At 23.0% G+C, this 27,457-nt stretch overlaps 2 protein-coding genes and 1 long non-coding RNA gene across 10 annotated transcripts in view; 2 read left to right on the plus strand and 1 right to left on the minus strand.

Moving 5' to 3' along the window:
• LOC127285278 (PAS domain-containing protein cky-1) overlaps positions 1–7,170 on the plus strand; it is a 20,778-nt gene extending 13,608 nt beyond the window's left edge. For all 7 annotated transcript variants that reach the window (XM_051311202.1, XM_051311205.1, XM_051311206.1 and 4 more), the window contains one exon: positions 63–7,170. In XM_051311202.1, coding sequence (XP_051167159.1) covers positions 63–299 — 237 coding nt within the window. In that variant the 3' untranslated portion in view covers positions 300–7,170. The remainder of the gene's footprint in view (positions 1–62) is intronic.
• Positions 6,895–27,457, minus strand: part of LOC127285280 (muscarinic acetylcholine receptor DM1) — a 27,844-nt gene continuing 7,281 nt past the window's right edge. Inside the window, exons 2-7 of one of the 2 annotated variants that reach the window (XM_051311210.1) lie at positions 21,986–22,129; positions 17,722–18,496; positions 15,040–15,319; positions 14,579–14,702; positions 11,429–11,725; positions 6,895–8,203 (exon numbers count right to left, since the gene is read on the minus strand). In XM_051311210.1, coding sequence (XP_051167167.1) covers positions 7,589–8,203; positions 11,429–11,725; positions 14,579–14,702; positions 15,040–15,319; positions 17,722–18,187 — 1,782 coding nt within the window. In that variant the 5' untranslated portion in view covers positions 18,188–18,496; positions 21,986–22,129 and the 3' untranslated portion in view covers positions 6,895–7,588. The remainder of the gene's footprint in view (positions 8,204–11,428; positions 11,726–14,578; positions 14,703–15,039; positions 15,320–17,721; positions 18,497–21,985; positions 22,130–27,457) is intronic. The other variant, XM_051311211.1, reaches the window with a different exon arrangement.
• Positions 22,770–27,457, plus strand: part of LOC127285285 (uncharacterized) — a 13,837-nt gene continuing 9,149 nt past the window's right edge. The window contains exons 1-2 of the long non-coding RNA XR_007843584.1: positions 22,770–23,382; positions 24,158–24,445. This is a non-coding gene — a long non-coding RNA (uncharacterized LOC127285285). The remainder of the gene's footprint in view (positions 23,383–24,157; positions 24,446–27,457) is intronic.

The raw sequence follows: 27,457 nt of genomic DNA on the forward strand, positions 1-27,457 counted from the left end.
CATTGCTTTTCGCAATTAAATCAGTATAATTATGAGCGAATTTTAAAAATTTTTGTTATTAGGACTTGAGTCCCTATATAACTACCCCAACTACTCCGGCTGATACTCCGGACTCGGAGTTACATTCGGATGCGCCTGTGTTCAATTTTGACTGGACTGGAGAGCAGCATGTGCCAAATCTGAAGATCTTCCGCAACACTAACCATGAAACGAGAAAAACTCATGACGTTCAGCCGATAACTCTTCAGCTTCCGAAAAAGAAGAATCATTCTGAACAGTCGAGAGATTTTTCCAAGTGAATAATAGAAAAAGGCTTTAGATTGTTTTTTTTTCCTTTTTTTTTTTTAAGGAAAATTTTCTAAATTTTCTAAATACCCTACATCGAGCCTAATTCACGACTCTATTAACAAAAATTAATGGAATTCAATTCAAGTAAGAGTCTATTTTAATATATAATTTATTTTATTTTTTTTTTAAATTTAAGTTAAAACTATTAATTTAAATTTAGAAAGATTTTTTTTATTAATGTTTTTAAGTTTTTAAATTTGCAAAATTTATTATTTGTATATATTATTTTAAATGATAGATACAGATAATTAATTTTAAATAATATTTCATTTTAAATGAAAAAAAAGGGTTGAATCCTTAAAATTTTTTTCTGGAAAAATTAATTTCATTTGAAAAGAACTCTTCAGTTTTGGTTTGTAGTTAGAAAATTTTCATCATCGTCGAATTAGTTTTCACTTTTCACAAACAAAAGTTGTTAAAGAATTTTAAAGCTTTTTATTTTACAAAAGAAGTAAATCAATAAAAATATTTTATTAGTCAAATTTTCTACAAAATTAACATAAAATACTGAATAAAGTATAAATAAAAATTAAATTGAAACATTAAAATAAAAGCGAAAATTTGTTTTGTCTCCTTAATAAAAAAGAAGATTAATTAATTCAATGTTTAGAATTCAAAAAATATTTTTAAAATTAAAAACTATGATAATGAAAAGAATTAAAAAATTATAAAACTAGTAATTAGAATAAAATTGAATTGAAATTGAAAATTTCAAATATTCTTTAAACGTAAGATGAATTTTCAATTGTTGCCTTTGTTTTTAGATTCGAAATTTTGAGATTCTTTAACGAATTTTGTAATCGAAACCGCGAGTGAACAATTTTTTCCGATAATTTTTTTAGTTTATAGATAGTAAAGACAATAAAAGTAGTTAAAACAGATATTAAAATAATTACTGTAAATATACGAAGCGAAATTCAATTCAACAAATTGAAAAAAAGTATTTTGATTTTCAATACAAAGTTGAAAAAAATTCTCAAAATTCAAGATTATGGGAAAATTTATTACAAATATAGATAATTAAATTGTAATTAAAAATTTTTTTCAATTAATAATTTAATTTGAAATATAATAATGAATTTCATAAATACGCTTTACAATTTGCTGTTAAGATTTACGTCGTATATATTTAAATAAAAAAAAAAAAAAAAAAAAAAAAAGTAGAAAAGTGCTGCAAATACAGAAAAATCATTTTTGTATTTTATAAATTTAAAAAAGTCAATCAGTATTTTATTTTTACGTTATTTAAATTATAAAGTTGAATATATAAATGATATCTACGAATTAATATTATTTTAAATAAAAAGAAAAACTATTCTGCTTTTTATCATCATCATTATCATCAAAATAATTTAATTAATACCCAAGAAATTAATTATTTAAAATTTCATTATGAAAACGAATTAATAATTCACTAAAAATTAAAAGATTAACAAAATGCAATTGCGACAATATAAATATAATAATAAAATAATATTTTATGCACGCTCAATATCACATGAAAATTTTATTCAGTAAAATTGTATTTTTAGATAATATAAAAAGAGAATGACATATGAGAAAAACTACTTTTATAGAGAAAAACAGTGTACATTATGATGACAGCCAGTAAACTCTTGATGGATAGCATCTCTTGAGGGTGAAAAAAAAATGGCTTTTTTTTCTTACTTTTAACATCTCATCGTCTAGACAACTATTGCTCCCCAAAAAAAAAGAAACGATAGATTTAATTTTCCTAAAATTTAATTTTTGAGTAAACAAAATTATAGGATTAAATTAAATTTATCGAAATTTTGAATAAAATTTTATATTTTAATTTTTAGAAAATGAAATATTGAATTTTCGTTCAAGTTTTTTTTTTTTTTTTTTTATTTTTCAGAGTGAAAAAACTCTCTTAACAAAATTGGGAATATTTTTTGTACTATGGGAATTTTTACTGAGACAACATAATTTTTCCTTTTAGAAATGAAAAGCACTCGGGGTCATTTATAAGGCGGGGAATCTTGCTTCTGCTTTTACTGCCTCTTAGCACTTCACCGTTTGACCCCTTTTAAACTTCTTCAGCCCCATTTCTTTCTCGTTGCTCACGTAAATGCTCTCGATAGTCTTTATAATTTTTTTTTTTTTTTTTTTACCTCCCTTTTTTCACCCACACAACTTTAATCGATTTTCCGCACTTTTCCCTCTTCAGAAATAGAGAAAAAAAAACAATTTTTTTTTTATTTTTATTTTCCAATAAATAAAAAAATTTTCTTTTTTTCTATTGGAAATTTTTTTTTTCGTTTTTAATTAAAAAAGAAAAGACTAGAATATAAATATATAATATTTTTGAGGAGTTGAGAGACAGAAAAGGAGAAAAAAGAGAAAAATTCAAGACCCTGTTAATCTTCTCTTTAAAGTCAGAAGAGCATTTTTCCTAATGCTCGAGGTACTCTTGATGAAATGAATGCGGCAACAGAGAAACAAAGAGAAATTAAAAAAGAGAAAGGGGGAAAAAAAAGAGTGAAATAAGTGCAGCATGTAAATATAATAAATGGGGTCGGAAGCAGTGAAACGATCATTCAAGGGTCAGAAAAAAAATAGAAGAATACATCTAATATTTTTATATCCAATTTTTTTTTTTTTTCGAAAGAAAAAAATAATTTAATATTGTTCATTCCCAGGACATTCAAAGGTTAATTAAAAAAAAAAAGGCAAAAAAATATTTTTTTAAAAAATTCTTTTTCTATACAGTGTCTCATTTTAACTTATCGAAATAATTTTTTTATTTGATTTTAGAAAAAAAAAAATTTTTCCGACTTTTTATCGAAAAAAATAATTTTTTTTTCTAAAATCAACTGATAAAAAAATTATTCCGAATTAAAATAGAATCACTCGGTATATATATTTTTTAATATCACGAGACAAATGTCTCTCTTATATAGCTCCCAACTTGACTTTTATCTGAATTTTTTAACAAGTTCCTCGAGAGCGAAAGAAACAATGGAGAATGCTAATTTAAAAAAAATTAAACATTAAAAAACGATGCGAAGTATAAAAATAGAATGAAAATGGTTTTTTTTTTGTTTTTTTTTTTTTTTTCTTAAGACAGATTTCGTTTATTTTTTTTTCGGTTTAAAAATTGGACTTAGCCTCGTTTTTTTTTCACAGCGAGACTATTTTTAATTAGAAAATTTTTTTTGGGGGGGGGGGGGGGTAAATGAACTTAAAAAACAATCTTTTGCTTAAACGAGATATAGAATCGCTCGTTTTTTAAAATTCATTTCTTTTTACAATTTTTTCCCCTCAAATGCATTTACAGTGGATCAGTTTTTTTTTTTTTTGCAAAAAATTATTTTTCGAAATTTAATTTTTCTTTTAAATAACGAATTTTTATTTAACAGAATAATTATAATTTAAAAAAAAAAAAAAGAAATAAAAAAAATTGAGCTGTAAATGCATCTCGATCATTATAAACTGGACTCACAATTTTTAAGAGTAGGCGTTTCTTGTTATTATTTTAATTTTTATTATTAATTATAGAAACTTTGGCGATAATTTTTTTTAGAGACATAGTTTCTGAAATATTGAGACAGAATTTAATAGGCATATAATTTTTTTTAACGCCTATCTTTAAAGTGAAATTCAGATAACGATCGGATATAAAGGTCCATTTGCGCAGAGAAATAAGCAGACTGTGTGTATGTGTATTTGTAATCAGAGAAAGTGGGCCTCAAACTTTTTGGCTGACAGGTCAAAAGTTCGAAATGGACCGTAAACTTTGGAGCCCATCGATCTCGATATAAATTGCGCTTCGAACTGTCGATAGAGTTGACCTAATTCATATTGTAAAGAGAAAGAGAGAATTGTCTCCATGAAACTATGATGGTGATCATTTTTTTTTTTTCCATTATTATTGTGACGCAATCAATTAATTCCTCATTTTATTTACAATAAAATTTCAAATTATCATCATCAAGAAATTTGAGGCATTTATTTATTTTTTTGTTCTCAATAATTAATAATTATTATTTTGACAATACAATTGTTTTTTTATTCTATAATTTTATTTTTGTAAATAATTATTGATGAACTGTTTTTTTTTTTTTTTGTAATTATAAATTGATTCTTTTTTTTCGTAAATTTTCACTCATAATTCGTAATTCATAAATATAAATTAACAAACAATGTTATTTGTTAATTTATGATTATGAATTTAATTAAATTACGATTTATTGAAAATTAGTTTTCTACAATGAAGAATATTTTTATTAATAATATCGAATAAAGGTAGAAAATGGCAATCGTCTCAAAGTGACACTAGTTTTATTCTGATGGACATGAAACTCGATATGAAACTAATTAGTTTTGTATCGAATTTCATGTCTGCGCGAATAAAAAAAAACTTAAGTGGAATTTACTTCTGACATGATTTTTCGATACAAAACCTTTATTTCTGATATTCGCGTTTCTTCTATTTTTTTTTTTTTTATCGAATTCATTAATTTATACAGGAATAAAATTCCGTTTCGAAAAATGAATAATTGAAATCAAATAATTATCAAACGAATATTGGGAGGATATTTTATAATTGTTTGGAAATATTTTTTCTTAGAAAGAAAAATCCAAAAAAAAATTTTTTTTAATTTTCAATTTTTTGCAAAAAGGAAAATTTATCTCCCAAATTGAAATCACACAGTCTACTTTTTCTCTGGCCCTCATTTTTTTTTATTTATGAATAATATATTTCGTAAAAACAGTTTTTTTTTTTGTATAATATACGTATGTTTCTAACAATTAATGCCACTCAGCTCTAATCAATTCTCGCCGTGCTCCAAAGGGCTCAACAATATTACTTTGAGTGTGACCCGTTTTGTATTTTTCGTTTTTTTTTCTTTTTTTTTTTCTTTTTTTTTGTCTTCTCTTATCGACTTATAATAATATTTTGTTTTTTAAATAAGCCTCTTTTCATTCCCTGGTACGTTATAGATAAACGTCCTTTTCTCTAGACTACTTATCATTCTACACATTCATTGCTCAGTTTTTTTTTTTTATGGGTATCTTAATTACAAGTTTTTAAAATTTTTTTTTCGTTAATATAAAACACGTATATAAACATAGACTGAGTACATCGGTGTTTACAATATTATTTATAACTACCCTTTATTTTTTTTTAAAAAAATCGCGCACGTTACATACGTTTCATCGTATACGTGTGTGCGAATTTGTTCGTGCTTTTTTTTGTGTATATATGAAAAGGAGAATGCCAATTTTTTTTTCTTTAATTTGAAAAATCGATTTCTGAAAATTAATATTGAAAATAAAATTATTTAGATATAGAAATTGTTGAAAAAAGCTCGAAAATTCGATCAATCTTCAAATTTCTCGCTCCTGATTGTCATTGCGAATAGATTTTTTTTTTATTGTAATTCTACTTCTAATTTTAATTATTATTCCATCTGGAAATAATAATTGCAGGGGGAAATAATTTTACAAAATTAAGAGAATCTAAAATAATAATATAATTTAATTTTTTTTAAATTGATAAAAAAAAATATTTTTTAAAACTTTTTTAATTATTAAATTATTGAGAAATTTGAAAAATGCTTAAAATTATTAAGAATTATAGAGAAATTATATATTAATAAAATGTGAAAATAGAAAAAGAAATTACACGTCAATTTTTTTTATCAGATATCGATTTTTCTAAACTTCCAATATAATTCCCAGCATCCTCCCTTTTATGTCTTCGTTTCCCATTGTGCGTGGAGAGACATGAGGACCCTTGTCAGAAAAATCATTTACAAAAAATTCAAAATCTATTTAAAAACAGTTTTTTTTTTAAAAAACTGTTTTTGCAAATTTTAACAATAATAGTGTTTTGGCTCAATTCAATACACTATTTTTAATTTTACTGAAAACAAAAAATATTTCTAAGCCAGAAAAAAAATAAATATCGAAAAATTAAATATTTATTATAGTAATTTATTATTTTTTTATAATAAATATAAGAAATATTTTTAAAAAATTAATTTTTCCAACAAGGGGACAAAAGTGTTTTTGTTTATTTATTTATTTTTTCTGTGTTGTGTAAAAAGTGCTTTCACCAAATTACAATAAAAAATTGCAAAATGAGAAAACACTCTTAAAAAATTTTCGTTTCTCGATCGTTCGATTGGTATTTTTTTTTTTTTTAAATTCAGAAAATTAAATGTTTATTTGCGAAAAAATGTTTTTTTTTCAAATAAACATTTACTGAATTCCACCTGGGAAAATCGTTAAGCCAAGCTTAATTTTTCTTCTTTTTTTTATTAATATATTAATATTATATATATTAATAAAAATCCAATTTACGAGATTGTTATACAATGATACAATATATTACAATAAATAATGTTTACAAATATTTTTCCTCGGCGGAATTCAGTTATTTTGTTTCTCTCTCTTTTTTTTGTCGAGATCACTAATCTATGAAACAAGCAATTATGCTTCATCTATTTTTTTCTTTTTTTAATTATATTTCTTTGGTTTCGCTTTTTTTCTCGTTTTAAACTGGAAATCTCTACGTTTTTTTTTCTTTTTTTTTTTTTTTTTTTATTCGTCGATATCTTTTTTTAAAGCTTTGTTTGGCACGTATAATTAGAATGTCATTCAGTACGGAAGCATTCGATTCTCTGCGTCGTTTTTATTAAATTTTTTTTTAAAAACCCTTTCCCATTGTCTTCCCATCGCTATATATTTTTTTTTATCTCCCTTCATCACTATATACCTATATAGAACATTCATTTACGATTTTCTTACTACTTCTTAAAATTAGAAAAAAGTCTTCCGTTTTTTTTTTTTTTCGAAAAAGAAAAACTCGCGATTCGAAACATTTCTAACTATATATTTTTAGGAATTTCTCCGAGTAAATATTTTGTGCGGTTTTTTTTTTTTAATTTTATTTCTCGTGCCTCAAATATTGTGAAAAAAAAATGAAGAACTGCGGATTTTGAAAAATATTCTTTTTAAAAAATCCAATCGGGAATTTAAATAAAAAGTGTCTTTCTACTTTTTTTGTTATCTAGCGCGCAGACTTCTTTGGAGGCACAAAATACAATGTTTTGAATTTCACTTTTTTAAGAAATCCAAAAAAAAAGAGACTGAAAAAATTCGTAGCAGTCTTTTTTTTTTTTTTTTTGTTGGCAAAAGAAAAAATTGAATTTTTTTTTTTCACCTGCCACCTTAAAGAGGAATATAAAATGAACCCCTTGAAATTTTTTCAATAGCCACGATTCATTGCAGTTCTATTTCGACTATGCCACTTGCACGTGAGAATCCTGACGTAGGTACGACGAAAATTCGCGTTACACAATGCATAACACACTGGATTCACTGTACTATTAATATAACAAAGATAATAGCACAAATCCCACATTTCCTGTGGTATACAGTCTGTGCATGCGGCAAGGGGTTTTAATAGAACAAGAATATTATAAGGTGTCCAGGTGATGATAAAGGCAAGGAGAATTGCCGATAATGTTTTAGCCGCTTTTTTATCAGCCTTTTTCTCCTGTGTTTTCTTTTTTTTCTTGACTGGTGGCTTTGAACCAATACCTTTATTACCACCACCTGTTGTTAATGTTTTTGGAACATTACGAGCATTCAATGGTATTCTAATGTCAGGTATATGCGATGGTCGTCGAATTATTGACGATGGACTCGCCAGCGAAGTCTCTAAATTCAATACTTTTCCCTTATCCTGATGACGACCCTCAACTGCATTATGAACACTGAATGTCATCACTTCGTCGTGATACATTTTTATACTTGGACCCTCATTTCCAAAACGTCCTCCGTCCTCCTTTGTTGGCAAACGAATCAGTATTGTGTAGACCTTAAAAAAAAAATTACAAATATTTATTAACTTTTTTTAAATTAAATTCATTTAGAAAACAAAATCTACAATTCAATTGTCTTGAAAACAAATTTTTGTAAATGAATTTTTAATTTCTAAAATTGTTATATTTGGAAAAATAAAAATTAATTTTAATTTAGAAAGCGTCCAGTAATTAAATAAATTAATGATAAATAATTGAATTAATTATTATTAACAATAAAATTAAAACAATTTAATTATTGGAAACAAATATTTTTTTTTTGTTAATTTTCTTTACAAAATACAAACATTTTTTATGCGAAACTTCTTAATTACTGTTATCTAGTATTATTAAATAAACATTTGCTAAAATAATGAATAATTATTCGTTTTAAAAATTTGTTTATTAAATTTTTTTTTTATAAATTTTTTGGTTTTTTTAAAATTAATTTTAAATTGAAACATTTTTAAAACACAAATTTAATATCTGAAATTTAATTGGAGATTAAAATTAATAAATTATAAAATACTAAAATTAACCTACGAAATTTTATTAACTTTTTTAATTAATTAAATTCATTTATGAATTTAGATAACAAAACCTACAATTTAATTGTCTTGATTTTTAATGAATTTTTAATTTTTAATTTCTAAAATTGTTAAAATTGGAAAAATATAAGAAAATTAATTGATTAATTTGGAAAACGTTCAATAATTAAATAAATTAATAATAAATAAAAATAATTTAATTAATTATTGTTAAAAACAAAATTAAAACAATTTAAATAATTTAGTAATATTAAATAAAAAATTGTTAGAATAATTAATAAATATTTTTAAAAATTTGTTTATTAAAATAACAAATATTTATTAACTTTTTTAAATTAAATTCATTTATTAATTTAGATAACAAAACCTACAATTCAATTGTCTTGAAAACAAATTTTTGTAAATGAATTTTTAATTTCTAAAATTGTTAAATTTGGAAAAACAAAATTAATTTTAATTTAGAGAGCGTCCAGTAATTAAATAAATTAATGATAAATAATTGAATTAATTATTATTAAGAATAAAATTAAAACAATTTAATTATTGGAAACAAATATTTTTTTTTTGTTAATTTTCTTTACAAAATACAAACATTTTTTATGCGAAACTTCTTAATTACTATTTTCTAGTATTATTAAATAAACAATTGCTAAAATAATCAATAATTATTCTTTTTAAAAATTTGTTTATTAAATTTTTTTTTATCAATTTTTTGGTTTTTTTAAAATTAATTTTAAATTGAAACATTTTTAATACACAAATTTAATATCTGAAATTTAATTGGAGATTAAAATTAATAAATTATAAAATACTAAAATGAATCGAAAAAAAATTAACCTACAAAATTTTATTAACTTTTTTAATTAATTAAATTTATTTATGAATTTAGATAACAAAACCTATAATTTAGTTGTCTTGAAAATTTTTGTAAATGAATTTTTAATTTTCAAAAGCTGTTAAATTTGGAAAAACATAAGAAAATTAATTTGATTAATTTGGAAAATGTTCAATAATTAAATAAATTAATAATAAATAAAAATAATTTAATTAATTATTGTTAAAAACAAAATTAGTACAATTTAAATAATTTAGTAATATTAAATAAAAAATTGTTAGAATAATTAATAAATATTTTTAAAAATTTGTTTATTAAAATTTTTTTTTTTTAATTAATAGAATTGGAACTCTTTTAAAATACAATTTAATATTTTAACATGTGGAATTTAAATTGGAGAGTAAAATTAATAGTGAATTAAATTAAATAAGTCGAAAAGAAATTTTTTGCTAATAAAAACAAATTTAAAAGTGTATATTTATAATCGAGATTTCGATTTATATTCAATTAATTTAATTGATTTGGAAATTAACAGAAAAATTTAATTAAATTTATTGAATCTAAAAAATTCATTTCAATTTAATTAGAATTAAAAATTCATTTAATCACAAGTCAGAAAAATATGAATTAGAAAAGGGAAATAAGGCAAATATTTTTTTCGGGGGGGTTTTTTCCGCTTGTATTTACAGAATCAAAGTGGATGAAAGGTTTTGTGGAATTACTTGACGTATATCAATATAAAACGATGAGAGAGAGAGAGAGAGAGAAAGAGAAAGAGAGAAAAATGGGGAAAATAGCATTCACATCATCAGAATACTTTTATCCGTTTTTCTACTTTATTCATCTTTTTTTTTTTTTTTTTTTTTTTTTTTTTTTTTTTTTTTTTTTGCCCTGTAATTTCACTGTTCTTCATGTTCCTCTTGACTTGATCCCAGTTTATTTTCTTCACTTTAACCGTGTATGTCCTACTTTTTTTTTATATACGTATCTTCATCCTATCTAATTTATCTTCTATCGTACATTATCCTTCACCAGACTTTATATAGCAGTTGGCGCTGACAATTTTCAAAGCAAAATACAAATTCAATTTAAAACTTCTTTTCAAAAGTGACATATAATAATAAACCTCTCAATAAAGATTATTACAAAACTGAAATGATTTTATTTTATAAACTGCCAGTGATTTTAATTCTAATGATTGGAGAAAAAAGACATTAAATTTTTTTTTTATTTCGTCTAAAAAAAAAGAAAAATTTTTGATTTCTATTTTAAGGAAAAGTTTTTTTTTTTTGTTTTTTTGTCAAATTTCCGGTGTGAGCCTATACATTAGGAAATTGTAATTTATATTTATAAGCGAATAAGTTGAGAAGGCTTAAAAAATACAGAATGTCGTGAAAGACGGGGGGGGGAGGCTTTCAATATATTTTCCTTATTATATCTTTAACACAATCCATCAAAATAAAGTAGTCTCTCTTGTCATTGGGGTGAAATTTCAGCCCAAAAAGAAGAATCACCCTGATATAGTTAAACATCTCTTTTTTCAAATCACACTATATATATATATATATGTGTGTGTGGATAATAAAGAAAGGCACAATGTGTTTACAAATCAAACACAAACTGGGTTAATAGGTCAAATTTTCTCTCATCGAAACAAAAGGGGTAAATATATTTTTTTTCGCTGTCTTTTTTAAAAGAATTTTAAAAACAATTGAATATTTTGTTGAATTCAGAACAAAAGGAGGAAAAAATGGTAAATTTTTTGAAAATAAAATAGAGACTAAAGAAAAGGAAAAATAAAATTTTGTCAAATTTTGGAAAATAAAATTGATATATAGAAAAAAAAAAGTGAAGCATACCGAATCGTTGCCGGCGGTTCTTGTAGTTGTTTTATAATCGGAATTAAGTTCAACGGCAGTGGCAGTGACTTTGTCGAGAGGCAAACTCGTTGCTTGAATGACACTGAGAGACGGGCAACGTGATTCCGTTGCTGTTATTGGTGTTTCGGCGGAAATTGGCGTAAGGGTTTCCTCGCAGCCAGCTTTACTGCTTTCTGGTCCGCCAATATCGTCCTCGTCATCCTCATCCTCTCGGCCACTGTGCCACCACGCGACACACCACATTTTTAACCACGTCCACGAAAATGGCCGATGCTTCTGTAACAAAGTCAAATTTCTTTCCTGATTTTCTCAATTTCAATAAAAATTTCAAAATTTAATTGGAACCAATAAAATTTCAGTCTATCGAAATTAATCTTGTTTAAGGGGATATTTATTTTTAAACAACAAATTTGAAATTTAATATTTTATTAAATAAACTAGAAAAGTTAAACGCGCGCCAAATTGAGTATTTAATTGTTTATTATAAAGAAATTAAAGATTAATATTATCAATAATAATTTAATTTATTAGAATATTATTACATATTAAATGATAATAATGAAAATTATATGTTTACAGGCCTCGGATTATACGACTTTTTTCAAAAATACGATTTTTATCGACATATTTTAATAAAATGCAACATTTTTTTTTACATTTGAAAAAAAATGTAAATAAAATATATTTTTTTAGTATAAAATCTAGATCTTCTTCAGATCTTCTTCAATTCAATTATTTAACAAATTTTGAACTAAAATGATTCTTCACTAAATTAATTATTTTTAATAATTTTAATGAAATACATCACAAATTCAATTATATCAAAATTATTTTTCAATTAAAATTTTTATGAAATTTAACAATTGTTTATAATTTAAAAAAAATATATCACAATAAAATTGCATTATTTTTTAAAAATTTCAATTCAAAATAAACATTATTACCCGAAATTTTAATTTAAAATCAATTAAAAATCCAATAATTATCCAAAATTTTCAATTTAAAATTTAATTATTTACCAAGTTTTCAATTTAAAATGAAATAAAATTCAATTATTTTCTAAAATTTCTATTCAAAATTAATTATCTAAGTTTTGCATCAAAAATGAGCTTAAATTAAATTATTATCCAAAATTTCAATTTAAATTCAATTATTTCCCAAAATTTTCAATTCAAAATGAACTGAAATTTAATTATTTTCCAAATTTAATATCAAATAAAATTTCATTATTCTCAAAAATTTGAATTCAAAATTAATTGAATTTTCAATAATTTGAATTTAAAAACATCTAAAATTTAATTATTTCTAAGATTTTCCATCGAAAATTCAAATTCAATTATGTATATCAAAATTATTTTTCAATTAAAATTTTTATGAAATTTAACAATTATTTATAATTAAAAAAAAAATATCACAATAAAATTGAATTATTTTTTAAAAATTTCAATTCAAAATAAACTAAAATTCAATTATTACCCGAAATTTTAATTCAAAATCAAAAATTTTCAATTTAAAATTTAATTATTTACCCAGTTTTCAATTTAAAATGAAATAAAGTTCAATTATTTTCTAAAATTTCTATTCAAAATTAATTATTTAAATTTTCAATCAAAAATGAACTTAAATTAAATTATTATCCAAAATTTCAATTAAAATTCAATTATTTCCCAAAATTTTCAATTCAAAATGAACTGAAATTTTATTATTTTCCAAATTTAAAATCAAATAAAATTTAATTATTGTCAAAAATTTGAATTCTAAATTAATTGAATTTTCAATAATTTGAATTTAAAAACATCTAAAATTTAATTATTTATAAGATTTTCCATCGAGAATTTTTTTTTTTTTTAAATTTAATAATTTCAATTATAACTCTAAGGAAATTAAATTATTTTTAACTATTTTAATAATATTCTTTGAAAATTCAACTATCTGAAACTATTTTTCAATTAAAAATGATTTTCAAATTATTGTATTTTGTCCGCATTTTCTAATAAATTTTTAGTGAAATCATCTAAAATTTTAATTATACAAAACACTTAAAGTTTCAATTAATTTCAACAATCTCAATTTTAAATCTTTGAAAATTCAATTAAATTTAAAAAATGTTTTCCAAAAATTGTTTGATAAATTATTTTTAGTTTTGTAAAATTAAATAATTGTTTGAAAATTAACAATATCTTTTGAAATTTAATTATTTCTAAAAATTTCAACTTTAACCCTTCGAAAAGGATTATTATTAAAAAAAAAATTTTTTATTTAAAAATCTGTAAAATATTTTTGTTTAAATAAAAAACAAATCCACTTTTTTTTGGAATATAAATCGACTAAAACGACTTTTTTGTGTCTTTAAGTTGATTCGAGGCCTATGTTTTTATAATTAATATTTAATAGGTATTTGTTGGTCCCTGGTACCTTAAAAATTAATTTTTAAAAGTAAATTTTTTTCAAATTACTATCTTGTACGAAATTTCCTGGCGCATCTTTTTTCTCATCATAAATTTGTTGTATTTGTATAGAATTTTTGAATGAATATACAACTTTAAAAAAAATTTCGTTGGTAAACGTTGTATACTTCAGCTTCGTGAATTGAATTTTTAAATTTGTAATTTTAAAGAAACTTATTCCGAAATTTGGAAACACAATTATACAACTTTGGCAAAAATGAGAAAAAGAATTGTCAAAATTTGACACGTCATAAGATTACTATTCAAAAAAACACGTGAAATCAGAAAAGGCCAACTTCAAGTTAGAACAGAAGGACAGACCAAGCATTTTATTATTATATAATAATTTTCAAAAATAGACAAAAATTCTATCAAGGGGAATTAATTTACAAAAAAAATCTAATTCCGATTTTTTAAAAATATAATTTAAACGAATGAAATAAAAAATTTATTGGCATATTTTTTTCATGTTTAATCTCAGCTTTTGGTTTTTGTGTGCGAGACAATTTATAATAGGATTATGTGAAAAATGAAAATATCCGAAACGATTACAAGTTTTATAATAATAAGATTAAAATATTGCGGATAAATTGTTTGAATTTAATATGAATAATAGAGTATTTTTTTATATAAAAAAAAGAAGGAAAGAAATAAAAAAAAAAAAAGAAAGAAAATTACTGACCATTTTATGTTGAGGATAATGCCTATCCAGATAAGAAACAGCGAAGTGAGTATTAAGTTCATCTGCGCCTGTACTTGACTCACTTCTCGGCCTCCTGCATTCATCCAGATCTAAGGCCTCATCGCTGTGGGGCATAAAAATTGATATTTTTAATGTAAAAGTTGATCTTTCAAAATTACCGGCGTTAATTTATATACCTTCAAAAAAAAAGTTCATTTCATTTTGTTTTATTATTTTTATTATTATTAATTAATATTATAATTACTATTATTTTTTTAATTTATATTATTGTTTTTTATAAATTATTTTTTTAATTTTTATTACTGTTTTTTATAAATTTTTTTTTTTATTATTCATTTTCAGATAAAAAATTGAAAATATTCGCAATAAAAATTGGGATTTCCTTTATAAAAGAAAGAAGAATAATCGCGCGCGCGCTGACAAAAGGAGAAAATAGATACCTGGAATTACTTCTTTTACTCGCGTCCTGATTTCCGGCTTGTAAATTCGGTAAGTCCTTTTGACGTTTTTCAGTTTCACGCCATATGCGCCAATAAAGAAAAATCATGACGCTCACTGGTATATAAAAAGCGGCAATTGCCGTGCCAAATGTAATATAATGATTTGTCTCAAGAAATTGTATATAACATTCGTTTCCTTGAACTGTTCGTTGGCCCTCAATATATGGCCACGCATAAATCCACGGTGGCCATAGTAAAAGCGATATTCCCCAGGCACAAGCTGAAAAATTGAAAAGAGAAAAAACAAAAATAGAGAAAAATATAAAAACTGTTAAATTTAGAAGAAAAATTTCTTACAACTAAAAATCATATTTTTTTGAAAATAATTCGAGCTTTCAGTGGAAATTATATAAAAAAAAATTCGATTTTGTATTTTGTAAAACAGAAAAAATTGAGAAAAGTTATTTATAAATATTAAGATTAAATTCGATGGAAAATTGGAAAGTATTTAAGCAATTTGAAATTTGAAAGTGTCGTTGGGTGAGTTTGTTGAGATCGGAAGACTTTGGGCACCGGAAGTGTTAAAGTTGAGTTACTTGGTAAATGGAAACACTCAATTTCAATTAAAATAGCTTAACTATTTACACATATTGCGATACGATAGTTTGATGGTACGGAATATATATATATATATATATATATATATATATATATATATATATATATATATACAACTTCAACTGAAAGCGTTTAAAGTCCACTCACGTGAATATTGCTGAAATTGAATAGCACGAAAACTAACAATGAATATTATCAAACTTTGATACACAACTGTAAGAGCTGAAAACGTTATATATATATATTCAAGTTTAATGATGAGGATATCTGATTGAAATTATTCAAGTTTAATAGTATGGAATTACTATTACCCGAAAAAAATACACTTTTAATAAAATTTTTTTTTTCTTTTCTTTTTTCGATATTTGAAAATGTTAGTTTTCTGTTGACTATTCAACAAAATATTATTCCACGTGATGCGAAAGTTTTTTGTTTTTTAATTGAATTTCGTTTCCTTTTTTTTTTTTGAATATTGATTTCTTTTATTTTTAAAATAGAAAAATTAATTGTAGTCTCAATAAAAACTCAGCCGGAAACCAAAGCAACGAAATTTTCATATAGACATGAAACCTAAAAATAACGCCTGTAAAAATAAAGATGACAAAACTAAATACAACGGAAATTAGGAGAAAAATATAGAACTAAATAGCAGAAAAATGGGAGAAAAATAGAATTTTTTTTTTAAATCAAAATTGTTGAATTTATTTTAAATCATATCGAAATCTTTCTTTTTGATTTTAGAAAAAATATCGAAATTTTGTTGTACACTGAAAAAAAAATGTTTTTTATTCAAATAATAATCGGTTATTATTATCAAATAAATATTTACATAAACTAAATAATTATTATTTAAGTCAATTAAATGGTATTTGTTTCAAAAATACAGGAAATTATTTCAAATAGTTTATTTATTTCAATTATTTAGTTTTAAAAATTTATTGGTTCAAGTAAATATTAACACACAAAACATTAATTTCAAAATTCCATGACTCTTCCAAGTTTTTCAGACCATTTTTCAAAAAAAAATTACAAACTCAAATAAAAAATTGTCTTGATATATTTTTAGAGCTAGTTACGACAAAAAAAAAATATCAATTAAATTAAGAGTCATTCTTTGGATTATTTTCAATTCAAAATTTGATTGCAACAATTTTTTTTTTAGATTCTACATTGCGAAAAAAAATGTTTATTTTTTATAATTTAATTTAAATTATTTGGGTTATTAATTTTTGAAAATTAACATTTACATGATCAGTGTATTTTTCATAAGTGTTGTTAATGTAAAATCCAAAAAAAAATTATTCTAAATTTTGAATGAAAATAATCGAAATAATGCTCCTTATTTATTCTGTAAATAATTAAAATTAAAATTATTAGTTTTCAATTAGATGAAAAATTTCCAGAACGAAATTTAATAAAATTCCCTGATATTTCCAGGTTTTCCATGACTGAAAAAAAAAATTCATAACAATTTCAGGTCTGTTATTTGATAATAATGAAGTAACCGATTATTTGAATCAAATAAATTTTTTAAATAAAAAATTAAAAAACAAATTTCAAATTAAATTAATTTAATTTACAATTCTGCAAAAATTGAAATAAGAATAAAAAAAACTAAAAATTTTCATAAAAAAAGTCTTTCAAGATCAATCAGGAAAATAAATTCTTTCTTTTTTTTTAATAATTAAATTTCAAGAATCAAAATTTAGAAATAAAAACCCGTGACTTGTATATATAGATATTTTTCCCCTTTCTTGTTTTTCATTTTAAAATATTTGATTTAAATTCAAAAATACAAGAATTCTGCAAAAAAAATTTAAATAAAAATTAAAAAACAAATTTCAAATTAAATTAATTTACAATTCTGCAAAAATTTGGAAAAATAAAAAAAACTAAATAGTTAAAAATTTGCATAAAAAAAGTCATTCAAGATGACTTGTATATATCGATATTTTTCCCCTCTCACCAAGAAGAAGGATAAGATCTTGAAAAAAAAAAAAAAAATGATAAAAAAAAAGGAGAGCAAAAAAAGAAAAGAAAGAAAAATTATTGGATAATTCTCACCAATCATGATGCCAGCCTTATAGGTGGTTCTCTTGGCACGATAAGTAAGTGGCCTAGTGACTGAGAAATATCTATCAAAGCTGATGATAAGAAGATTGAGTACTGAGGCGTTACTCGCGAGATAATCAAGTGCAAGCCATGTATCGCATATATGTGGTCCTAATGGCCAATATCCAAGTACATTATAAACAGTGAATAATGGCATTGAAAATAATCCAATAGCAAAATCCGCCACTGCTAAGCTAAATAGAAAATAGTTGGAAATTGTTTGTAATTGTTTATCAATTTTAAATGATATCATCACCATTATATTTCCAACAACAGTGACAAGACTTAGAAATGTTGCAACAATGACCAGCAATGTTTTACCCACTGGCGAGTAATGCGAGTTCCCCGATTCAGGATTTACTGCGCTGATATTGAAACTCTCATTGCTCAGGGTCTGAGTCACTAATGTTACGTTCATGTTCTGTCGTGACCCCGGCTTTCTTTATCATACCAATTTCCCCTCCCTCGTTACCTCTTTTTCTCTATCTCTCTCTCTCTTTTCTTTCTTTCTTTTTTTTACTCACATATCAACCCTGCCCACACCCCCATCATAACCCCCACCCGCCCCCCAAACCCCCTTTTTCGCCTCGTCCTCGTCTTCCTCCTCCGCCTCAGCCTCAACAAACCCCTCCAGTTGTCTTACTGTCGTTTTCTCGTTCTTAAAAAAAAAAAGAGCAACGTCAACTACATCCCACGACGTTTGTTCTTGTCGACAGGAGCATCGATTCTGAAATGAAAAAAAAAGAATATTTAAATGCTGTCTTATCAAATGATTTTTGTTCCGGACCTCCTAAAAAATTTATTTTAATTCCACTTTTTTTTTTTTTGTTTAAAAAAATTAAATTAAAAAACAATTTTTTAGCGGCTCTGGAACATAAAAATCATCATTTGCAGTGAAAATTTCATTTTCTTATTCATGAAATTGGAATATGCGGGGAAAATTTTTCTCTCTCGCTAGAAGGTTAGAAAGAGAGAGAGAAAAAGTAGAACTCTTTAAGAGAATTCTAGGAAATTTTTCGAATAACAAGTGATAAATTTCTCCGCGAAAAAGAAATGGAATGAGAAGAACCGATTTATACGCGAAAAACTTTGGGAGAAATTCGAAAGTTCATTTCTTTTTTCCTTTCTTTTTCAAAGTTCAACTGATTTTGAAAAACAGATACAACTAAATATTTAGAAAAAAGTAATTTTTCACGAATTTTCAATAGTGATTCATTCAAAAATTATTTATTCACTTTATATTCAATTCTATTCAAGGGAAAATGAATTTCTATTTTTTCAAACCGAATTTCTATTTTAAAAATGAATTTTCATTTAAAACTTTTATTTACAGTCTTTCGAATTTCTAATTAAAATTTATTTCCACAAGAATTTTTATCAAATCGAATTTTCAATTAGAAAAATGATCATAGAATTAAATTTTTATTTAAATGAATTTTTATTTCCTCACATTTTTTAATGAAACTTTTTTAATTATTTGAATTTTTATTTATTATTAATTTCTTTATTATTCTACTACATTTTTATTTACAAAAATTAAAATAGAATAGATTTTTAATTTAATATAATTTCCATTAAACCAAATTTATATTTAAACAAATTTTACATTATCACTTATTTATTTAGTGTAAATTTTTATTTAGATGAATTTCTATTAAAAAAAAAAAAGATTTTTTAATGAACGAATTTTTACAAACATGTTTAATAGAATTTTTATGGAATTAAATTTTCAATAAGTAGAAATTTTGTTATCGAACCGAATTTTCAATTAGCGAAACTTAAATATTAAATTAAATTTTTATTTAACTCAATTTTCATTTACTAGAATTTTTAATCATCGAAAATTTTCATTTATCAGAATTTTTATCATACTCAATTTTCATTTACTAGAATTTTTAATGATGGAAAATTTTCATTTATCAGAATTTTTATCAAACTGAATTTTCATTTACTAGAATTTTTAATGATGGAAAATTTTCATTTATCAGAATTTTTATCAAACTGAATTTTCTTGGGATAATTCTTATTTATAAAAATTTCCATTTTTCATCATTTCATTTTAGTCAAGATTTTATTAAATATAATTTTTGACATCTTAACTAAATTTTCATTGTAATTGAATTTCCATTTAATTAAATTTTCCTTTCTCTCTAATTTCTATATTTAAACGAATTTTCGACAAATCGAATTTTTAATTAACCGAATTTTAATAGAGCCAAATTTTCATTTATTAGAATTTTTCTGAAAATTAATTTCCATTTAACTACGAACATTGTTTTTTTTTTTAATTTTCATTTATCAGAATTTTTAATACGCCGCAAATTCTTAATTTCATTCAATTTCTGTTTTAATAGCAATTCCATATATTGAATTATTTAACTGAATTTTCTTCTGACGTAATGAATATTTATTTCAAATTTCGATCTAAATTTCATTTAATTGAAATTTCACTTAAACGAATTTATGTTTAAATGAATTTTCATTTAATATAATTTTTCTAAAATCATATTTTTATTTAGCGAAGTTTCAATTTTATTAAATAATTTTTATTTCAATGGATTTTCAATTGAATTACTAGAATTTTTCTAATAATCAAATTTTCAATTTCCTGAATTTAGCAGAATTGTTATAAAATCGATTATTTTTTTTTAGCAATTTCAATTAATTGAATTACAAGAATTTTTGTAATTAAATTTTCAATTTTTTTATTTAGCAAAATTGTTAAATCGAATTTGAAATAAAATAAAATTATTTAAACGAAAAAAAAAATGAACTGTAATTCGTTTAGTTATGAAAATTTCAATTTCCCGGAGATTATCACTGTTTGATTTTCAATTTGCCAACTCTCGAATTTATCTATATATAGATATACAATTTGTTTATTCAATTAGGGAACTATTCAATTATTCAGAGCTTAATTATACTTGTTGAGGCTAGTAATGTAAGCGAACTAATATTCCTTGGATATATTCAACACATATGTATAATGTTTGAATGTTAAACAAGAAACTTGTACTCTGAATATTTGTTCACAGGTTGGTTATCGTAATTTTCGTAAAATTAATATATTCACAATAATATATATATATATATATATATACAGCTTTGTGTTCAATTGTGTATTTGTGTTGACCGCACTTGTCTCTTTTGTAAGCATTGCCAACTTGGGTGTGGACTCTCTATTTGTTCAGGAAAACGTGACGAAAGTTTTCCTATATAGTCTCTTTCATCCTCTATTTTTCAATTCTTTCTCATTCTCTCACGAATATTTGAAAAAAAATGTTCTCTCTTCACAAAATATATTTTCTCGCTCATATATATTTATCAAAAACTTCAAATATATAAAGTGCAAATGTCCAGCACAACCTAAACAGCGTAAATATTGCTCGAAGCCATTCATTTATGCCAAAACGAAACTCCAATTACTCTCGCTGTTAATTTAATTTTCCCTTGAGACTGAACTTGCGTAAAAAATGGTGGAATTCCAGTTACGAGTTTCGAAATAGAAAAAAAAAAACTAAAACAGAAAAATAAGTTGATTAAACTTTTCCATTTTATAATTCTCCTTTTTCTCATTATTTGAATTATTTTCTTTTTTTTTTTTTTTTTTTGATAATCGGGATTGTAATTATAAATTTTTATAATACAAAAAAAAAAGAAATACAAGTTGAAGATTGCGAGAAAATAACTTTGCAAAGAATCTTTTTCATCAGGAGTGGAGATTATCAAAAGTTAATTCCAGTAGAAGAAGTTGGTGTGTAATGTGAAAAAGTGTGATGCATCTTTTATTTGGGTCTGCAGTTTGTGAGAAGCTGTTTCTACTCATCAGCATCGTTGTAAAGAAAAATGTTTATATGCTCCAGTGCAAACTCACCGCAAGTTTTGAGACTCATCTCAAGAGAAGTTTGTATGTTTTTGTCAACACTTGTTTTCAAGACTTCAAGAAGTTTTTTTTTCTCTCTCCCCCCTCAAAAAAAAAAAAAAAATAGAGACAACTTCTTGTAAACGATTAAACTATCATTTTTGTAAAATGCGCGCAATTTAAAAAAAAAAGATATTTTTAATTAAATTTAAAAAATAATTTTTGTTATTAATAAATTATTGAGAAAAATTTAATTAAAAATCGTGACTTTAAAATTAGCCTTATGAGAAAGTGAATTTTTTTTTTTTTAACATTAAAATTTATAATGAATAGTGTGAATTTTAAATGACGTACTCAGTAATTTTGCAACTCCATAATTCCACATTTTAAGGTCTCATACTCATGTTGATGCATTTGAGATGTAACAGCTGCATGCATTTTGCGCTGAAAGGGCAACGTTGACATCCCTCTAAAAAAAGTGCATGGTCCTTTCAGCTTCTAAAATTAACAAAAAAAAAATATATATATTCTGTTATTCAATTTATATTCTTTTAATATCGTGTGTCATTATGTTCTCTTGAGAATGAAAAATAATTTATTTACACCATACTTTTTAACTTTCAAATTTATTTATTTTTTACCACTAATAAATAAATTATTTTGTTTAAATTGCATTGATTCAATAACGAAATTAATTTTTAAAAAGTGAGGTTAGAATTTAAAGTGCCGGTTCAAAATACAGATTTTATTTTGATAACTTTTATATCCTTTTATTAAATTCCACTCTCGATAAACTAATTTCCTAGTGGATATATTTATTAATTCATATTTATTCTATTTCAATTAATTAAAATGATAAAAATATTTGCACTAGTCGACAAAATTTGACAGTTATACAGGTTATACACAGTTTTTACTCTTTTCAAATGTTGGTAGAACTTGTATATATCGAAAATATTAACGAATATTTAAAAACTTTTTTTCTCCACAGCAATTTGTTTCAATATTAAACAAAATTTTAATATTACTAATTATTAATGACTAATTATTAATTATTAATTATTAATTCTATTTATTTATAAAAATTTGTTTTTAAACTTCTTTGAAATAAAATTTTATTTCCTTAGATTGGTTAAACTGTATCGATATATCGATATATTTTTTGAATTCTCCTTTACCCATCATGCAATGCAACAAGCAGAAACAAAATGGCGTCATTTAACGGAAAACGAGAGCTTTTTGTGTGTTTGTTTTTTTTCTCCCCAATTGTTCTTATAGTAAAAGTGTGTGTAATCAATAATCAATTAAGCAATCCAGTCAATCGTATCAAATTGTATCGAACAAGTGTTAATAGAGTGTAAATAATCGTCGTTTTTGATCAGCGAATTACAATGTAAATCCTGGTATTATTGCTACCTTGTTCCAAAGCTTTTTTTTGTCTTCATTTTTTTTATGAGATAAATCGTGAAAGGATTTAATTAAGAATGGAGGCCTCTAAAAATAAAACAAACACATTTGGGGACTTTATTTGAGAAAAAAAAACGCTGTAGTTAATTTACATGGAACAAGGGTTATAAAGGATCAAAAAAAAAAAAAAAGTCGGACGTCAATCCAATCAAAGTGGAATGATTAAATTGAGTAATCAAAACTTTTCGAAATCAAGTTGACTCAACTTTGTATCACATATATACGTAAATCACAAAATTGGTGAGCATAAAGCATTTGAATGAGCTGGTATTTCTCCAAAATACGTGAGTAGCTTTCAACATAACCTCAAAATTGAAATTCATTTTAATTGCATGGCGAATGTTTCAGAAATTTGATAAAATAGATTTAATGAAATTGTTTTGTAAATTTTATTTTTTTTTTACTATTATTATTATTATTATTATTATTATTATTATTTGACTAATTTATTAGTTATTTATTTAGTAATTTTAAAAATAGAAAAAAATTGCGAATTTTGTGTTTATTATTTTTACAAATGAATTTGTTTGGAAATTTTAATTTTTTTTTACTATTATTATTATTATTATTTGGCTAATTTATTAGTTATTTATTTAGTTATTTTAAAAATAGAAAAAAATTACGTATTTTGTGTTTATTATTTTTACAAATGAATTTGTTTGGAAATTTTTAATTTTTTTTTACTATTAGATTTATTTTTTTCTCAATTGTATATTTTTACAAAGTTTTACAATAATTATTTAATTAGAATTAAAAATTAAATGAAATTTGTGAATTTTTTTTCTAAATTCTTTTTTCAACTAATGGTGTAAATTTTGTTAATGAGATCTTAAACTTTTATGGAATCTATATCACAATTCGAAAAACCTATTAATTAGAAAAGTTTTTAATTAAACGTTATATATATTTAGCTACATGTATATATATTTATATACGTAATATAGAAATGAGAACTGTTTATATGTATACGAGTTGTGAAAGCATTGAAAAGTTTTGTAACAGAGAAGCTTGCGAAATTCGTTTCCGCGGTATATGTTATCGGTCGTTTTCCATTTCCAGGTGACATTTTCTCCTGGCATTGAATTACCATTTGAGGCGCTTCTTGTTATGTAGAAATGTAAAGCAGGAAACTTGCGTTTGCTGCCCGCTATTCTCAATCAATCGGTTTTCTAGTTGGAGTTGCTGATATCGAATAATAGAGGGTGTGATCTAACAGTGTTGCACTGTATGCATAAATAGAGAAAGAGAAAGAGAGAGCGAGAGCGAGAGCGAGTTGTATTCTCATGACAGGTTGAGTTGCATTGAAAACCGTTTGAGCTTCAAATTCAAAACACCTCGCTATATAAGGTAAATATAATAGCCCACATTATCATTGTTCGTTTAATTAGAATATTTCTACATTTTTTGAACCAATTTTTTTTTCTTCATTAAAATTATTCATAATTTTATAATAATAATAATAATTATTATTATTATTACATTTTTAAAATGATAATTATTATTAGTATTATATATTATTTTTATGTATTTTTATAAAATACATTTTTTTAATTAAAATTTTGTTGATAATTAATTTTAATTTAATTTTTTAGTTCTTTTTTTTAAATATTTTTTTGAATTTACAATAATTTTTTGTTTCTAAATTATTAAACTATTAAATTATTTTGGATTATTAGACGATGTATTAGAATTTCATGAGATTTAAATTATTTGTGTTTAAATTTTGTTACAAGTAGAACTCTATAAGGAGATTAAATTTTTATTATCGAGTAAAATCTATATTTAAGAATTATATAGAGTTTATTGAATATTCTGTCTCTTTTTCCCTTATTTAATAATTAATTTTTTTTCTCGAATTCTAGTTTAAAAAAAAATATATATATATATTTTTTTTTTAGTAGGGGTCATTAATCTAAAAATTAGCTCTAACTTCAAAGGCTTTTTAAAAGTCATTTAAATTTGAATGCCATTCTCCTGGCAAAAAGTGAAATATAAAAGCTATGCAAATTGAAACGATTTTCGATATAGGTTTTTGAAAATTGAAAGCATTTTCAATGTTTAATTAAAAAATTGCTTTCTTTTTTCTTTTAGAGTTGAAAATTAAATATTCCATCTTACAAAAGGATATATTTTTTGTTTTGGAAAATATATTTTATTTATTTACAAAATTAATTATCCAGAGAGGAAGGTTATTAATTTTTTTATACATTTTAACTTATTTTGAATATTTTTACATTCATTTAATAACACAAATATTTTTTTTACAATCAATTTTCTTTATTACTATATTATTTTATTAATTATTTTTACGATCAGAATTAATAAATGTGAAAATAATAATGTTTTATGATTTTAAAATTTTATTTTTTTATATTTTATTATTACTGCTATTAAAAAAGACTTTTTATTCCATTTTAAATATCTTACAAAAAATTTAAAAAAAAAATGAATAAAAATGAAAGGATAAATAATAAAAAAAATAAGAAATATGCAAAAAAAATATCTGTTGCTTGCGGTTATAAAATTTGTATATTAATGCTATAGGGATATAAAGGAAATTCAATAAATTCAAATACACGACAATATTCATGATGTCATGTTCAAAAGAGCAATTCAGCAAAAAAAAAATTTTTTTCTCTATTTTTTCCGTATATATACATATATATATATACAGTAGCTTACCAATATGTTCTCGAATTTAAATTTTACACAAAAACCGCACGTGTTTGGCTGGTATTCACAAAATTCTCAGCTCTTGTAGAATTTAAATTGCGCATGTATAAAGTTGCAGCTGTGCTATACTCTTTTCTATATATATGTATATATACGTATCATGACTGGGCCTTTTAAAACGACAAAACTTCTCTTCTTCTCCCCAAATATCAACACGCGAAAATTCAGAAACTATTTAATTGCACTTCATCCCCCTTCCATTTCTAGACGGTTTAATGCTGTTTTCAAAACTTTTCCCAAATGCGAATTCCGAGAAACCTTAAAACATTGAATTTTACTTTTTTTTATAAATTGTCGCGGCAAAATGAAAATTGTCCAACTGAAAACTCGAGAATTAGAATTTAATAATGTAAATCTGAAACAATGGCAAATTTTGAATAAATAGTAATTCTTTTTTTTTTTTTTTGATTAATTAATTGACAATTGTTATTATTTATTTTTCTTTATTCTTAAATTATTAATATTTTTCACGTACTATTTTTTATTATTAAATAATAATATATATGATAATTATTATTTTTCAATTATTACATTTTTTACAATTATTCAATTATTATTATTATTATTATTATTATTATTGCTTTTTTCTATTATTATTATTCTACAATTGCTACTATTTTTATAATTATTATAATTTATTTATTTAATCAAAATTTACAAAATATCTAATTATTATAATTATTTTTGTATAATTTTTTTAATTACTTTTCGATTAGATTCAATTTTTTCTCCTTTTTCTAATTTCTATACAAAAAGTTTACAATTTTTTTTCTAAAAAACTTATAAACTATTTTTTTATTTTTAATTAACTGTAAATTAAAATAGAAATTTTTTTTTTCTAATTCTAATTATAAATTATTATTAATAATAAAAATAAAAATAATTTTCGTTAATAGGTTTTTTATGAGCAGTAAAATTTTAAAAGGACAATTATTTTAGTTAATTAATGAATATAATTAGAAAAAAATGGTTTCTTTAATTTATATATTTAATTAAAAAATGTAAAAATAGTTTATAAATTTTTACAATTTTAAAAAAATTTTAGTAGAAAAATCAAAAAGTTATTAAAAAATTATAAGAAATAATTATAGGTAATAATTTTTAAAATAGTAAGAATCGTAAAATAATAGAAAAAAACAAAAATAATAATACCAATAATAATACCAATAATAATAAAAATAATTTTATTAATTAATTTATTATTAAAATACCATCGAGTTAAAAATAAATTTTATTCTTAACAAAATTAATTATAATTAATTATTATAAAAGAATAATATTATTTAAACAATGAAATATAAAAATATATTCAGAGTGGAATATTTTTTTTTTCAACTATTCAAAGCATTAATATATAATTAAATTAATTATTGAAATAATGAAAAAAAATATATTGTTTTTAAATATATAATAAAAAAGAGAAGAATTTTTCAATTAAATCTGGCTACCTTGGAAAATGTTGACAGTATAATATGGTAGTTTTAATCCTGTCTAACTTATTTCGAAACGTTATAGTCTGACCGAGCAGGGGAATTACTACTGAAAGCACTGACGTCTGACAAGGCTAGTCTCTTCACTACTGCCCGACTCAACGCGATGTGTTCTACTGCGAGGCGTGTGCAATGC

Source organism: Leptopilina boulardi, unplaced genomic scaffold, assembly GCF_019393585.1.
Source record: "Leptopilina boulardi isolate dan_hultmark-lab unplaced genomic scaffold, ZJU_Lbou_2.1 LbouV2_330, whole genome shotgun sequence".
NCBI classification, from domain to species: Eukaryota; Metazoa; Arthropoda; class Insecta; order Hymenoptera; family Figitidae; genus Leptopilina; species Leptopilina boulardi.